The sequence below is a fragment of the Solea senegalensis genome, linkage group LG9 (genome assembly GCF_019176455.1).
Source record: "Solea senegalensis isolate Sse05_10M linkage group LG9, IFAPA_SoseM_1, whole genome shotgun sequence".
Classification (NCBI taxonomy): domain Eukaryota; kingdom Metazoa; phylum Chordata; class Actinopteri; order Pleuronectiformes; family Soleidae; genus Solea; species Solea senegalensis.
The window spans coordinates 15,055,699-15,070,521 of record NC_058029.1 but is presented as its reverse complement, the minus strand read 5'-3'; the positions used below and the strand labels follow the sequence as shown (position 1 = coordinate 15,070,521).

Sequence of the window (14,823 nt, the reverse complement as noted above, 5' to 3'; positions counted from 1 at the left end):
TGGAGAGAGGGGGTGGGGGTGTAGTTGATTGTTTCTCATATTTGAAGAGTGGTCCCACAGACAGATCTCCATACCAGTCCACAGAGTACTCTGGTCTCTGTGTGTCTGTCACTGGAGCCAAAAAGAGTAGGAGAGATTTCGACAACTCATAGATATACCTGTTCCTCTCATTTTGTAGGATCTCCATCTTCCTCTCCTTTTTTTTTTTTTTACCATCAGTCAAGCTCATACTGATTTTTATTTTTATTTTATTATATGTTCTAACCTATCTCTCATTTGATTTATTTTGCTTATTTACTAATCTGGGTAAAAGAGGAACTTCTCCAGGGCTGTCTGTGTAAAAATGGTCAGCTTCAGTTTGCAGCACACGGACGAACCTCAGCACAGCTAGAATTAAATCACTCAGTGTGCCAGCTTGAGGAGCTTTCACCTGTCAGTCCAAAAGGTGAGTGTTTACTTTCTATTCTTTTAGCAATTTTATTTGTGGAAAAACACATAATGTGGCTGCGGCATAGTGTTTATTTATTGTCTTGTGGTAACAGTATATTTGCTGCATGAATAATTGACAAGGATAACAACGCTTGAAATGATTGAGTGGAGTAAATAGATGATTTAAATTATGACGCATACGCATGAGAAATTGGCTTTATTTTCCCCATTGTTGAATGCTGAAAATGTTCTAATGATCATCTGATACCAGAGATGCATGTTTCAATGTCAGAATAGAAACATTAAATAAGCAAAATCAAATTATGCACACAATCTATCACTCATTGCAGCAAAAATTGAAATATCTTCATACTAATCACATGTGTATTGAATATATGAACTGTCACAGACGATGTTTTAATACAAATATCTAAAAGGAGTCTAATTCTGGGACATCACATCTTAATCTGACACAGTTTGAAGACACCGGGGCAAACCTGTGAGCAAAATGGCGATCAACAAGTGTAAAATGAAAGGAGCGCAATGGTGGCCTTGTGGAGAAGCTCCCCACCTTATCTTTTTAACCCTGATCCTGTTACTCTGTATATATACTGCCTTTTTCTTTTAAATTGATAAAGCTGCAAAGGAATGTTCACAATGAAGTATCCCACATTGTTAAGGTGTTTGAAAAATGTTGAAAAATGCATTGGAACTTTTAAAAAAAAAAAAAAAGGGAAATATGGTGGGGGAATATGTAGAATTTCTCCTGTGCTAAATGAATGATTTCCCCTGAAGTTAAATATAATAATCCCCTTTGACTCGCTGCACTCGGCTTCCTTCCCTCCACTTTAGCGGCATTTTCCCTCCTGAAGACTGTGCTTCTCCTCATTCTGACAGAGAGCGTCGCTGTCGGCCTCATGTCCTCAGTTGTCGCCCCAGAAAAACCCTCCATGGGTCCCAAGGAGGTCAGTGCAGATCTGACATTGGTCGTGGATTCATTTCTTCTTCTTTTATTTAATGTTTGATTTACTTACCAAAGTGTTGGGTTGGAAAGTTCATCATTCTAAATCTAAATGTGTTTGGTGTTAAGATGGCTGAAATCACCATGTACTGTATTGGGCTGATGATATCATTACAAGACTTTGAGTGGTGTATGAAAGAAAAGCAGGTTATAGTCACTGTGTGCCCGATTTGGGAGTTGATAGAATAATGAAATTACTTGGATAAAGAGGCCAATTCATTCCAACATAAATGTTGTATGTTATGATATTGAGACGTTGCAATATCAGCAAAACGAAAATGTCTGATTATTTTACGCTGCATCCAATAATCACTGGTTTTATAACCCCCTCAGTTGGAGCTGATCCTTGTAAAGGAACAGAACGGGGTCCAGTTCACCTCAACCACTTTAGTGGCGCCGACTCCGACTCAAATCAATCCCAGCGAGGAGGAGAGGGAGACCTGGGGAAAGAAAATCGACTTCCTCCTGTCAGTCATCGGATTTGCTGTGGACCTTGCTAATGTCTGGAGATTCCCTTACCTCTGCTACAAGAATGGAGGAGGTGAGATGGATGAGTTGAGGGGAAGAAGTTGTCTGTCCTGGAAAAAAAACCTCTTGTTACAAATAGAGCAATGTAAAAGTAGAGAAGAGGAAGGGAAATTGACGCACAGGTGTGAATGTTTGCACGTGTGTCCACTCCTTGTCTTCCCTCGTCGCCATGTGTGATTTTTTTTTTTTTTTCTTCCCCAACCCTCTGCAGAGATCAAAATGGGGGAAAACCACCACAGCTGCTCTGAATAGATTAGCCCCAACAGTCACTGCCACTAATTATAGCTGTTTAACATAAAACTCTCATTAGGTTTAAGAGCTCTAAATGATACAGGAGCTGTAGTCGACGCTGACATCCTGATCTGGGGAAACTGTATGTTCCCAGATCCAACGTTCTGTCATAAGTGTGATCAAAAGTACAGTGTTCCTGATACTGTAACCTTCATGGAAATAATCACATTTCACAAGCACAAGAAAGTAGATTTAATATATTATACATGATTGATCAAGTATTCCATGTAATATGTAATTTAGCTGTTCATGGACACACTTTTCTTTTATTTAGTTATAACAGCCTGGAGTCATTTGAAATAAGATGTGTTAGTAGTGTGTCTGCTTGTGTGTGTGTGTGTTTGCAGGTGCTTTCCTGGTGCCATACATGTTCTTCATGGTGATAGCAGGGATGCCGCTCTTCTACATGGAGCTGGCTCTGGGACAGTATAATAGAGAGGGCGCAGCAGGCGTGTGGAAGATCTGCCCTATATTTAAAGGTAGGAAAGGAACTTTCATCACAGGAGAGCTAATCATATAATCAGACTGAGACATGCCCACACACTCATGACCAGTGGAGGATATGCACATCCCAATGCGGTCTCTCCACACCTGCATGTTCTTACCGGAATGCTCATGTGTATTAAATCTGTCCTTTTGCGGCATACATTGCAGTCGCTCTGTAAGCCCATCTGTCTGATAATGTACTTCCTTTAATATCCTTGTCTTTCAGTCTGCTTGTCTGCCCACATGCCTACCCATCCACATGCCAGTGTCTTTTGTCTGCTTGTCTCCATGTTGAGCGGTGACAAGCATTGTTTATCTTCGCCAGAACAACAGGTCCTGTTGGCACTCAGTCGGAAAGCAAATTAAAAATTGGGCTTTTAGACTCTTGTCCAGATTGTCCAAATGTATCTGTCAAGCAGTGGCAGGGAGCAGCGGCTGACACTGCTGACACTCCCTGGGTGCTCTTCATCATCACATCACTACACACCATTTAGGAGAACGCCATCCACGCATACGCACACATTTTTGAGCAAAGTCGAGTGAGAATATGAGGGAAAACTTGCGCCATCTGTTTTGTTTTATTGTATATGAATATATAAATTTCACTTAAGAATCAGTTGAACGGCTGAATCATATACTGGTGTCACCAGCAGACCATCTGTTGCTTCTCAGCATGGAGCCATACCACTCCCATTGATTGATTATGTCCTTGCTGGTCCGAAGGTGGCTCAGTGTCTCAGCCTCCTGCGTGTGAACATGTGTTGTCTGTCAGGGACCACACTGAGTAGGTTGGCGTTCTAATCACACACTTCACACTTTCTCTGCCTCTCAGCAGGAGGAATAACAGTAATTATTCAAACACACACATACACATGCCCATATTGACAGTAATTATTCTGATCAACAGGCTGGTTTCCTCTCAGGATCAATGCGTGTGGGGGGAGGGGGGGGAAGAGGACTGAGAGGGAGAGACGGAGATAGATGGAGAGATGGCATGGCCGCATGTGGTGCTAATAAGAGGCATCTTTCCCTGGACAAATATCACATCCACATTACAAAGGAATCAATATGCCACAGTTGTGGTCAGGCCTGTTAGCAAAGGTTAACAATTAAATTCAGCCTTAGAAGATTGGCCACTGTTTCAGATTAACAGTAAGGGTAAATGTGCTGATAATTAAAGCATGAAAAGGCAATCTCGAGAAGTGCTCCCTGCTGTGTTTTCAGGTGCATGATGTAATCAGTGTCCAGCAGAGACATGCCTGTGTCTGTTTTTGAGACTAATGTTATTCAAATATCTTTATGGAGTGGTGAAGCCGTTCATTTCTTAGATCTTAAATGTTAGTCTCCCACATATACTGTGTTTACCTTAAAATGCAGTGCAGCAAAACTACTTTATACTTTATACGACAATATACCGTACAACATCTTTGCATGGAGGTTGATCTTGTGGCCAGGGGTGTTTCAATGGACTGTGAGGGTCTCTGGAAAGACAGCTGTAATCAAACCAAAAGAAATGAGTGTCATGAGGACTCATTAGAGAGATTTGATCATGACAGTCTCCTGTACAAATCATAGAATTATTAGGCGTTATTAAAATCATTGCTGTGGACTAACATACTCGCATGTTCTTTGGAGCCACCTCTCAGTTTGGGACCTCGAGCAATTATCTGTTTTGCCAACACTGTCGACATAATTGCCTCTCCTCTGTTTCCTTGTCTTCAGTGTCACTTTTGATCATTTGCGATTTCCTTACAGGTGTCGGCTTTACGGTGATCCTCATTTCCCTCTACGTCGGTTTCTTCTACAACGTCATTATCTCCTGGGCACTGTTTTACCTTTTCTCCTCCTTCACCAACGAGCTGCCATGGGTCCACTGCAACAACACGTGGAACAGTCCTAACTGCTCCGACTGGGCCGACAACACCTCAGTCGGGGACATCTACAAGGCCACACCTGCACAGGAGTACTTTGAGTAAGTCTGTCTGTGCTTCATTAAAGTAATAATAAAATATTCAGAAATGAATATCAATAACCTCCTTTAAGTGTCTTCAGGCGTTAGCTATGTGCAACTGGACTTGCTTTAGTTAGGTTGAAGATGAAAGTGAATGCAGGTTTTTGGCTGAATTTAGCTGTAAATATCTGCCTCCCTGTGAACAGGTGTCTCCATTTTCAACAAGCGAGGAGTTTTGTTTCTGTTGTGACATTCGAGGCATTTGGTTGAAACGGCAATGGCAGTGTGCTATTTGTGCAGAACCACCTGCAAACGATTCAACCTCAACAGATGAACATTAGCTGATCTCATACAGGTCTCAGAAAGGATGTGAATTCAGGCATCAACAATGTTCAGTGAGTTCCTAATCTTTCAGGTGCCATCCAATATAGAGGTGCACTTTCAAATAGTATTGCTTGTCACTCACAAACACAAGCTACTCTACATGCTTCCACCAAGACCTAGATATTGATTGTGAATCGTTGATGAGATCTGAATCTAGGTGTATAACCTTACTGTTGCCACAACAATAATAATAATAAAAAAACAATTTTAGGTTGGCTGCATAGCCATTATTATTTGAAGATATATCAATTTTTCATGAATTTAAAATCAGTTTGTTGAGTATTACCAATAAATATATCTTGGTGAGGACTCAAAATGCCTCTCAGAATATCTTAAGTCTCTCAGCAAATTTATCTCTCACTTCAAGGTTTTCTACCTCGTCCTAACATTTATTACCTTTATTCTCATGCCCATTTGAATCTAATAGCCACCATAAAACATGAAACAAGAGGTATTTTTAGCTAGGGTTTGGTATTGGTTTACAATGTTCATCATGTCTTTTGACTTTTACTCTTGTTTGAATGTTGTTGTTGTTATTGCTGTGTGAATATTGTTGAATATTACCTTTTCAATAGACGAGCAGTTCTCCACATCCAGGACAGTAATGGTATTGATGACCTGGGTCGCCCACGGTGGCAGTTGACTTCCTGTCTGGGTGTGGTGATTGTTCTACTCTACTTCAGTCTCTGGAAGGGAGTTAAGACCTCTGGCAAGGTAGGCAGGTAGCCATGCTTTCCTAATGTGTAACCATCAGTCTTCAGTCAATTCGATTTTACGTCTTCAAGTCTAGTGTTAATCTACTGTAACACACTGTTTAACACAATATCTTGCAATGGATTTTTCTCATTTGTGTGTGTGTGTGTGTGTGTAAAACATGTGTAACCCTTTCAGGTTGTGTGGATCACAGCCACCATGCCCTATGTGGTCTTGACTGTGCTGTTGATCCGAGGAGTCACACTGCCTGGAGCCATTGATGGCATTAAGGCTTACCTCTCTGTGGATTTCCTGAGACTGTGCGAAGCCCAGGTGAGTGGGGAGTGTGGGTTGCCATGTGTAAGGTGAGAGCGGTGGTGCAAAACGAAGAAGATATTCTATTTGGGGCGTGGCAGTGGCTTAAATACATGTTAAGGTATAGCCATCATATCTTCCTTTTTTTGCCCCCCATTTCATTTTATTAACCTAAACACAAATAAAGAGGGATTCCCTGAAGGGGGAAAAAAAAACAACAAAAAGAAAAAAATGTTGGTGACAAATGAGGTGATTTTTCTCATCTGTGACACCCACTTCACCACAACAATATCTTACGTTCCATTAAGAGCGCGCACTAAGGAGCTTAATAGGAAATCATGCAAGACTAAAGGATGCCGTTATGGAGAAAAAAGAGACAAAGCAAGGAGAGATATAGAGAGATACATGGCAACAATTGAAGAATTAGATTAGATGGATGCATGGAGCAGTAATTTGCAAAATTACCCCCCGTATTCACAAGCGTCTTTCATCTACTACCGTTGAATGAGTTTCCTGCAATTATCCCTAATAATGGCTTTTTCCTCTCTGTGCCTTTTGTTTGCCGCTTCACACAAGTGTGCTTGTTCTGTCGCTCCCCAGGTCTGGATTGAGGCAGCGACACAGATCTGTTTCTCTCTGGGAGTGGGGTTTGGTGTGCTAATTGCCTTTTCCAGCTACAACAAATTCAGCAACAACTGTTACAGGTAAAGACACACAGATAGAGGCTGGACCGAGGGCGGGGAGTGGCTTCTACACACACACACACACACACACACACACACACACGTGCAGCATAAGCAGGTGAATTACAATAACCTTTGAAGCTCCATGAAACCCGCTATGTCTTTGACATCATGCTGTGCAATAAATGGCTGTAACACCTATCAAAACTGTCGCACTCTTTGAAAATCATCCGCATCCCACAGGAGGCTCCTATCTCCTCTTTTGCCTTTTTTAAAAAGAAATATATATATTTCTGATAACTGACACATGACACCAACTACCTTGAGGATTCCTCAAACCCATTATATGTAGGGCACCTACAGTCACCTCATTTCTGTGTTTAGGTTTGTATTATTCGGTTTTACAGTAGCTGGAGTTTTGTCTCTGTCTCAAGAAAAGGTTGTCCAAAACAGACACTGACCAACACACCTATTTTGGTTCTAGGAACTTTTTGGCCACTTTTTGCAGCAAGCCTTCATGTAGAAGCCAACAATGATTGGCTTTCACAACTTTTTCTATTCTTATTCTGATCAACTTTCTTTCCCCCCATATTTTTTTTTTTGTATCGATCCAGAGACGCCATCATCACCACCTCCATCAACTCCCTAACCAGTTTCTTCTCCGGCTTTGTGGTGTTCTCTTTCCTCGGTTACATGTCCCAAAAACACAACGTGGCCTTGGACAAAGTTGCCAGAGATGGTATTGTATTTTGTCTTTACTCTTCTTTGTTTTATAGTATTAATACTCACATTCATGAATACATGTTATTCGTGTATGGAGATGGTAACGGCGACAAAAATAGATATATTTCTTGTTTTTAAGGTGCGGGGTTAGTATTTGTCATTTACCCAGAAGCCATAGCAACATTACCTGGGTCCTCAGTATGGGCAGTTATCTTCTTCATTATGCTGTTGACGCTGGGCATTGACAGTGCTGTGAGTATGTGCCCGCACCCACACGTGGACATGTGTACAGTGACTTCGCTCATTTCTCACTGTCTTCTGTGTCTTTTGCTATAGATGGGCGGAATGGAGTCGGTTATTACGGGGCTGATTGATGAATTCAAGTGCCTCCACAAGCACAGAGAGCTGTTCACCTTTTTTACTGTGGTTGCCACCTTTCTCATGTCCCTCTTCTGTGTCACAAATGCAAGTATCATACGAGTGCATTATGAGTGCATACATTTTCACAAAACCTGGTTCAAACCACTTTCCACTTCACCAAATGTATCTAGGACTGCTTGTGGTCATGAAAGGACCCTCGGTGCGACAGTCCCTGATGTGACTCTGACCTCACCGTTTACGGAACATTTGTGCCAAATTCCATGAATATGGATGACGGGCACTATTGAGCCCATCGTCAAAGTGGGATGTCAAATTTAAAGAACTTGTTCTTTCAAATTAGTATAAAGAATCTGACTTTCCTAAAGGCCATAAATGGAAAAAAAAATGCTGCAGGAAATCCAACATGGGCAAAATTCTCAGAAATTCTAGTTTCATCAAAATTGATGCAACTTTGAAAAATGACTACTTTCAATAGGGGGCGCTTTTGAGTCATATTTCCTACCCTGCATAGGAAACCAATTGAATTTGAAATGCCTCATCACATCTGATGATGACTCGGAACATTTTGAATCAGCAATTTAGTTCACTTTGCACTGCATAATAAAGTCTCTCTATCTTTTTACAGGGAGGGATGTATGTGTTTACTCTGCTTGACCACTTTGCAGCAGGGACATCAATTCTCTTTGGAGTGCTTATTGAAGCCATCGGCATCGCATGGTTCTATGGTGAGGAAGACAGACAAGTGAAAAACCCTGATGTTTTCATGGCCAGTGGCGCTAATGCTAAATTAGGGGTGTGATGAGAAATCTACTGGTATAGGTTTTCTGTGCCTCCGTACAACATATTTCTATTAGACATCAGGATTCCTCTGTGAGAACGTCCATGTCCACAATTGGTTTTGGCCTATTCAGTCACTGATCAGATTTCTGTGCTTTCTTTGGTACAAGGGTACACAGAAGTCATGGTAAAGGCTCTGTGAAGTTAACTGACCCCTGCCAGTACTACACATGCATTAATTCAGCAGTGATGAGGTGCCAAATAAAGAAATTGCAGCTGAGGGTCAGGCGCTTCCCACATATCCTGGACGGGAGTCAGCTGTCTAATAGCTAGATTGCAGAATGATGTGGGTGGAAAATGGACGGGTGATCTCGAAATCAGTGTCTCTCCAGATGTCCAGAATCTTCTGACACTGCAGTTTACATCCATTTGGAAGATAGTCTTGTATGTTATGAAGAGAAACCAGAGTCAGGATGGATGGATAGATACATACAATAGTGTTTACTAATTCAGGATTTTCCTGGCTATACACTTCTGTTTTGGTGAGGTTTTGTAAAGACCAGAGCTTTCACTAATGAGTATTTATTTATTCATTCATTAATTTATTTATTTATCTATCTTCTCATTTTGCACTACCAGCAGAAAAAAAAAAGATGTGTGAAAACCTTAGTCAATCTTGAGACATTAACAGGAGCAAAAAAAAAAGGTCAAAACAGTTCACCTGAACTTCTGTATTGAGTCTGTTGTCACATGACTGTGGAGAGATCCATAAAGGGCTACATACTAACCAGGCCCCAGGGCAGTATGGGTCAGCACATTAGACCACTGTGGTGGGTCATGACCTTGGCAAGCCAGATAAATCAAGCCCAAAGCTTAACCAGGCCCTTTTCTCTTCCCCTTACCTGCTGACAGGGATCCTTAACCCCTGGCCCACGGTGGTCTTTCCATTTCCTGGTCCACTAAATAAGTACACTCAGCTGTGCTTGCTGAAGACCTCTTTGTCAGTCTGGATATATTTCTCTGCGGTGATCCATGCCTTCTAGGCAGAAAGGGTACATGAAAACTGTAGAGCCAGTTTAATGACAGATGGAACAATTAAGATATGGTTAAAAATGTGCACTACACTTTATGCAAATGTTGAATTACGACATACTATTTGAATAATAATAATACTCTCACTCTCTCTCTGTGTTTCAGGAGTGGATCGTTTCAGTGATGACATCGAGGAGATGATTGGCCACCGCCCAGGCTGGTACTGGAGGCTCTGCTGGAAGTTTGTCAGCCCCTGCTTCCTCCTGGTGAGTTGTTCTCTCATCTTGAACTCATGCCCTGCAATACCCTAAGAAAACTGTCTTTTACTTAAAATTCTTATAAGAACGAAGGACATTTGAGTAGGAGAGAGAAAATGTCTTTTTGAGCTAAAATAGTATTTATTCATTCATCATGAGATACATGAATGAATGCAGAGCTTTGTCATCCAGGACACTCACCCCTTGCTATAAGCAGATCATTTTAATGCCTTGACAACATCTTCTTCAATAGTATATGGTGGTGGTGAGCTTTGTCAGGTTCAACCCCCCAAAGTACGGCACCTACACGTTTCCTCCGTGGGCTAACACACTGGGCTGGTGTCTGGCCATGTCCTCCATGGCCATGGTGCCTCTGTATGCCATCTACAAACTCTGCAGGCTGCCTGGGAAGTTTTGCAATGTAAGTCCGTAAATGCAAATGTTTCATGATCCACTCGTCTTTGTCATGCTGAATCCCACTCGGCAAAGACCGAGGCTCTATCTCATTGTCCTTCTCCCTTTCTGATTAACAGAGACTGGCTTATGCCATCACCCCAGAGACAGAGCACCATTTGGTAGACAACGGGGAGGTTCGGCAGTTCACTGTAAGTGTTGACTTGGTTATCAGTTAATATCGTCATGCACCGAAATGTCAAATGTATGTAGCCATATTTTTTTTTTTACCAATGCCATTTAAATTAAATGAGTAATGTTATTTCACAAGTTTTTTTTCAATTCTTCCCACAGCTGCATCACTGGTTGGTGGTCTGAGTGCTTGAGACAGAAACACGGGTTGGGGGTGGGGGATAGAGAGTGAGAGAGAAAATTGATGTTGGATGGATGGATAGATAGATGAATGCACAGCAAAGACCTAAGGAGCTGAAAGGAACAAGAGAAATAGCCATGTAACTCTGTTATGACTGCCGTGGTGACGCAGTCTAAAAGTTTACTGTTCTTTGATTTCAACAGTGGTTGTGTGAAGCTGTGCGTTGACCACTGTTGTGTTGAGGTTAGCGCAGTATTTCATGCTGCTCTTTCCACAAAGAGAAAACATATAGCCCGGCCGGTCATCTTCACTATGCGCCTAGAAAAGAGCAAGAAACATTCTTAGTCTTTGTTGCAGTGCAGAATTCATGAACATCAGTGAAGGCCACACAGGTTTACTTTGCATTGTGTGAGGTGCTAAGTGACACAGAATAAAACTGACACTTCCTCTCCATTTCTTTGAGGTAAAATGTAGTATAACATATGTGGAGTTTGATATGCCATATACATAATGATTTTTTTTTTCTAAATTCATATAATTGACTGGAAATAAGATATTTTTAAGCATATTTTCATCATTACACAGCTTTTTTTATTATACATATTCTTTGGATACAGTGAGGCACGTGTGTGATAAAAGCCACAGGTTTTACTGAATCTCATTCTAGTCCTAGATATGTTATTATTTACTGACTAGCGCTTTTAACGAGACTGTTATTACATTACCTAACAGATTCATTCCATCAACAACGACCAAAACAACAGCATTTGAATAACCTGAACTGATAACGTGAGCTTTATCGGGTGGTTTTCATAAACACCAACACACAAACCAACTAAATATGACTCCAACTAATAGGAGTCATGTCCTTTCGCTGTGTTCCCCCTTTTAGTTTTGTCAGATGGAACACGAGAACAACAATGGGAGTTCCACACCAAATGTAGGCAGAGTATAAATAACAAGCCTTAAATAGGTTATAAATGCTGCCCCAGAGTAACAACGCAAATAGGTCAAGTCAAAAATTCCACGTCTAATAGTTTCCACAGACACAAAACAAAAAGATATCACGTCACATTGTTATTCGTTGCCACGTTCCCTCAGTCTCAGCTGGTGAATAAGAAGCTAAGACTGTCTCTTTTCCTCCACTAAGCATAAAGCTTTAATTTAACTGTTTACAGAATCGTATTCACTCTTTCAAGACTGTTTAAAAATGCTGCTTCTTACTGAGCTGCAAATAAATATTGTGTTATGTAAAATATGAAGTCATTTAAGTTTTACAGTATATCTATGTACGTGAATGTGATGTAAAGGGGCCTGTATCCTATTGTATTGTATGATATCAAATAAGAAAACTATATAAATTATAATCCTACATATATAGTATATAATCTAAGATTATACATAACTGAGACAACTCTTCCATACTCCTGGTTGGGGAGGTTTTCTCCGACTTTTGTAAATGATATATGATATTATTGCATTGTTACTGTGGAGTTGATATTAACCTTAAGGACCTCAATGAGAACTAGATCGTCATTCCTGTCAAACCCTTTGCAAACAAGTCCAACGGTGACTTGTTCTCATCTTGTAGTACATGTGACACTTTAATGGGTTCATTTTGTCCAAAACTGTGTATGCCTGTGCTGCTGTACCGTGCACTGATGTGGTTCTGACTGTATGACTTTGTTTTGTACTGTCAAATAAAGTATAATTCATTTAATTAGGTCATTCAAATGTCCCTCTTTCATTAATGCCCTTTTTATTTTTGCCGAGTCACTCTACACAGTAAAATAGAAATAAATAAAAACACAGTTTTTCTTGGGCAGGTGTAGAAAACTGTGCATTAATCTAAACGTCATTAGAAACACAATTGTCTATGATCCGTCACAACATTGGATATGTATTAGACATTTTTGTCAAGTCGCCTCTAAACAGATCTATATGCGTCGTGAGCTCTTTCGAGATTGGTCAGCATGACCCTGAATCAGCTGTGTTCATTAAAGTAACCAGAGAGTCAAAACACACTGATCCAACAATCCACACAGACAGAAAACCTCATCTCTACAGCAGACAACGTTTCAGAATGATTACTGTCTGAGAGGTTTGGGGATATATTGACATACGGTCTAATCACCGGGTGGTCTGACACTTGAGTTAGATATTTTATGAGGTTTTTACCCTATTGCAGTGTTTATTGAAGACGGCGCGGTCTACGTGGGGGACGTTTTGTATTTATAGGCTTGTTCAGTCGCCGTTTTATGGGGGATTTATCACAAGCAAAGACAGAAATACTTTGTGTGCAAAATCTGCGTGGCATCATTTCCCCCGATTTCATCCCTGACCAAGCACATAACCTCCACAAGATCTGTCTTTGTGAATCCAAGCACGGCAAGTGTGCTTTTCATATCGAAAGCACCTGGCTGCAGTTGCTCCTCGCCATATCTGTATTCCATACTAATTACCCTAAAGCAAATCTCTATGATTAGCTGAGGATGCTACACTGACCAAATTGAAAAACAGTTGAATGTACGCCAAACATCAGTGTGTGGCAGTAAATCATCAGTTTAGATAATATATGTTGTATGTCATGGTATAGTGAGTTCTTTCATAAAAGGACAGTCTTCAAAATGTGCTATTGTCACATCAACAATAAACAACAGCAGTTATTGTCATTGTCTACCACTTTATCCTCCTCATGAGGGTCGCAGGGCTGCTGGTGCCAATCCCAGCTGATTTAGGGCAAAAGTTGGGGTTACACCCTGGACGAACAGACATGCCTGGAGCATTTCATTATCTTATTAATTTCATTTGATTGTATTGTTTGTGCATAACAATAACTAATATAATACATATTATTGATTTTGGAGACTCCCTTAGAGTTTAGATAGTAGTAAGTGATAAGATGGTGTCATGCAAAAAGTCTCAGAAATCTGGAAGTCTGGAGCTGGAAAAAATAGTGGATAAAGCAGTAAATCAAATCCAACTTTATTTATAAAGCGCTTTAAAAACAACAGCTGAAACAAAGTGCTGTACATCAGAGATACATTTAAAAATATGGAAACAAAAGACCTAATAGACCTAAAAATAAACAGTAAAACATACAACGGATCACAAAAGAGAACAAGATAAATATAACAACACGTTTTACTTAAGACCCCATCTGTGTGACTGTGATGGTGAAATGTTCTTTGGTATGCACTGCCTCCTACTGGTGATTTGAAAGCACTGTAAACGAGTCCATGTAGCCCATGCTATCACCATCACACCATTAATGCAATAAAAAAAATAAAAAATGGAGACGACTGCAAAAACAGCTCCAAACTAAAAGATAGAGAAATCAGTAATCAAATGCGAATGTAACTATTCTAAAAACAAACCATGCAGGGGCGGATTTAAGATTGTAGGAGATCCTGGGCTTAACCCAGATGGGTGATGCAATTGATCTGTGCTTCTTTTAAATACTATGATACCACAACTTTCAAGCAGACAAAAGGTACTGGAGAACACTTGTAAATTCATACCCTTTAATGAAGCTATAACTAACACCTTAACTCACTCAAGTACAGTCATTAGCTGATTGAAGTCACTTCAGGTCACTGATCCAGGAAATACGCCTCACATCCGCTGAAAGTAGAAGATACAAGAGAAGAGAAGTGCTATTACAATTCATATGTAAAACAATAATATATTCTCTTACATGTGATCCTGTCTGGCACCTCTGCTGTGTCTTGTGGGTCCCCCAGAATAACCCACTCGTGATTGATGTGTTCATTGGAGCCAGTCCCACAGACAGGTGTGACTGTCCTTTTCAGTGTGGACAAATGGTCACCAATCAACCCGACTGTCTTTGGGATGTGAGAGGAAGCCATAGAGGGGAAAAAAAAAACATGCCACATGGGATATTGCGCCATCAGGTGGCTTCAAGAGCAAATTGCATCTAAGACGTACACAGTCAACTGTTACAAGTACATTAAAACGCTTTACGCACAACTTACAATAATTCATATCGGCCTATATAGAGATTTATCCCTGATTAAGACATTCACAGACATCAATAATGTTATAACTTGAATTTGTCTTTATATGCATGGCCTGTAGACATTTGT

At 40.6% G+C, this 14,823-nt stretch overlaps 1 protein-coding gene across 2 annotated transcripts; it reads left to right on the top strand.

The window, feature by feature from the left end:
- Positions 1-270: 270 nt before the first annotated feature.
- Positions 271-10,754, top strand: slc6a3 (solute carrier family 6 member 3). Of its 2 annotated transcripts, none has more exons than XM_044035019.1 (16): positions 271-445; positions 1,282-1,394; positions 1,784-1,991; positions 2,617-2,748; positions 4,511-4,727; positions 5,666-5,804; positions 5,982-6,116; positions 6,699-6,802; positions 7,396-7,520; positions 7,644-7,756; positions 7,841-7,969; positions 8,511-8,610; positions 9,860-9,960; positions 10,205-10,372; positions 10,485-10,556; positions 10,699-10,754. In XM_044035019.1, the coding sequence occupies exons 2-16, from the start codon at positions 1,347-1,349 to the stop codon at positions 10,720-10,722; spliced, it is 1,815 nt and encodes a 604-aa protein (XP_043890954.1). In that variant the 5' UTR covers positions 271-445; positions 1,282-1,346; the 3' UTR covers positions 10,723-10,754. The 2 variants fall into 2 exon arrangements, with proteins under 2 accessions (XP_043890954.1, XP_043890953.1); XM_044035018.1 differs by having other exon boundaries at positions 389-445; positions 1,327-1,394.
- The last annotated feature ends 4,069 nt before the right edge of the window (positions 10,755-14,823 follow it).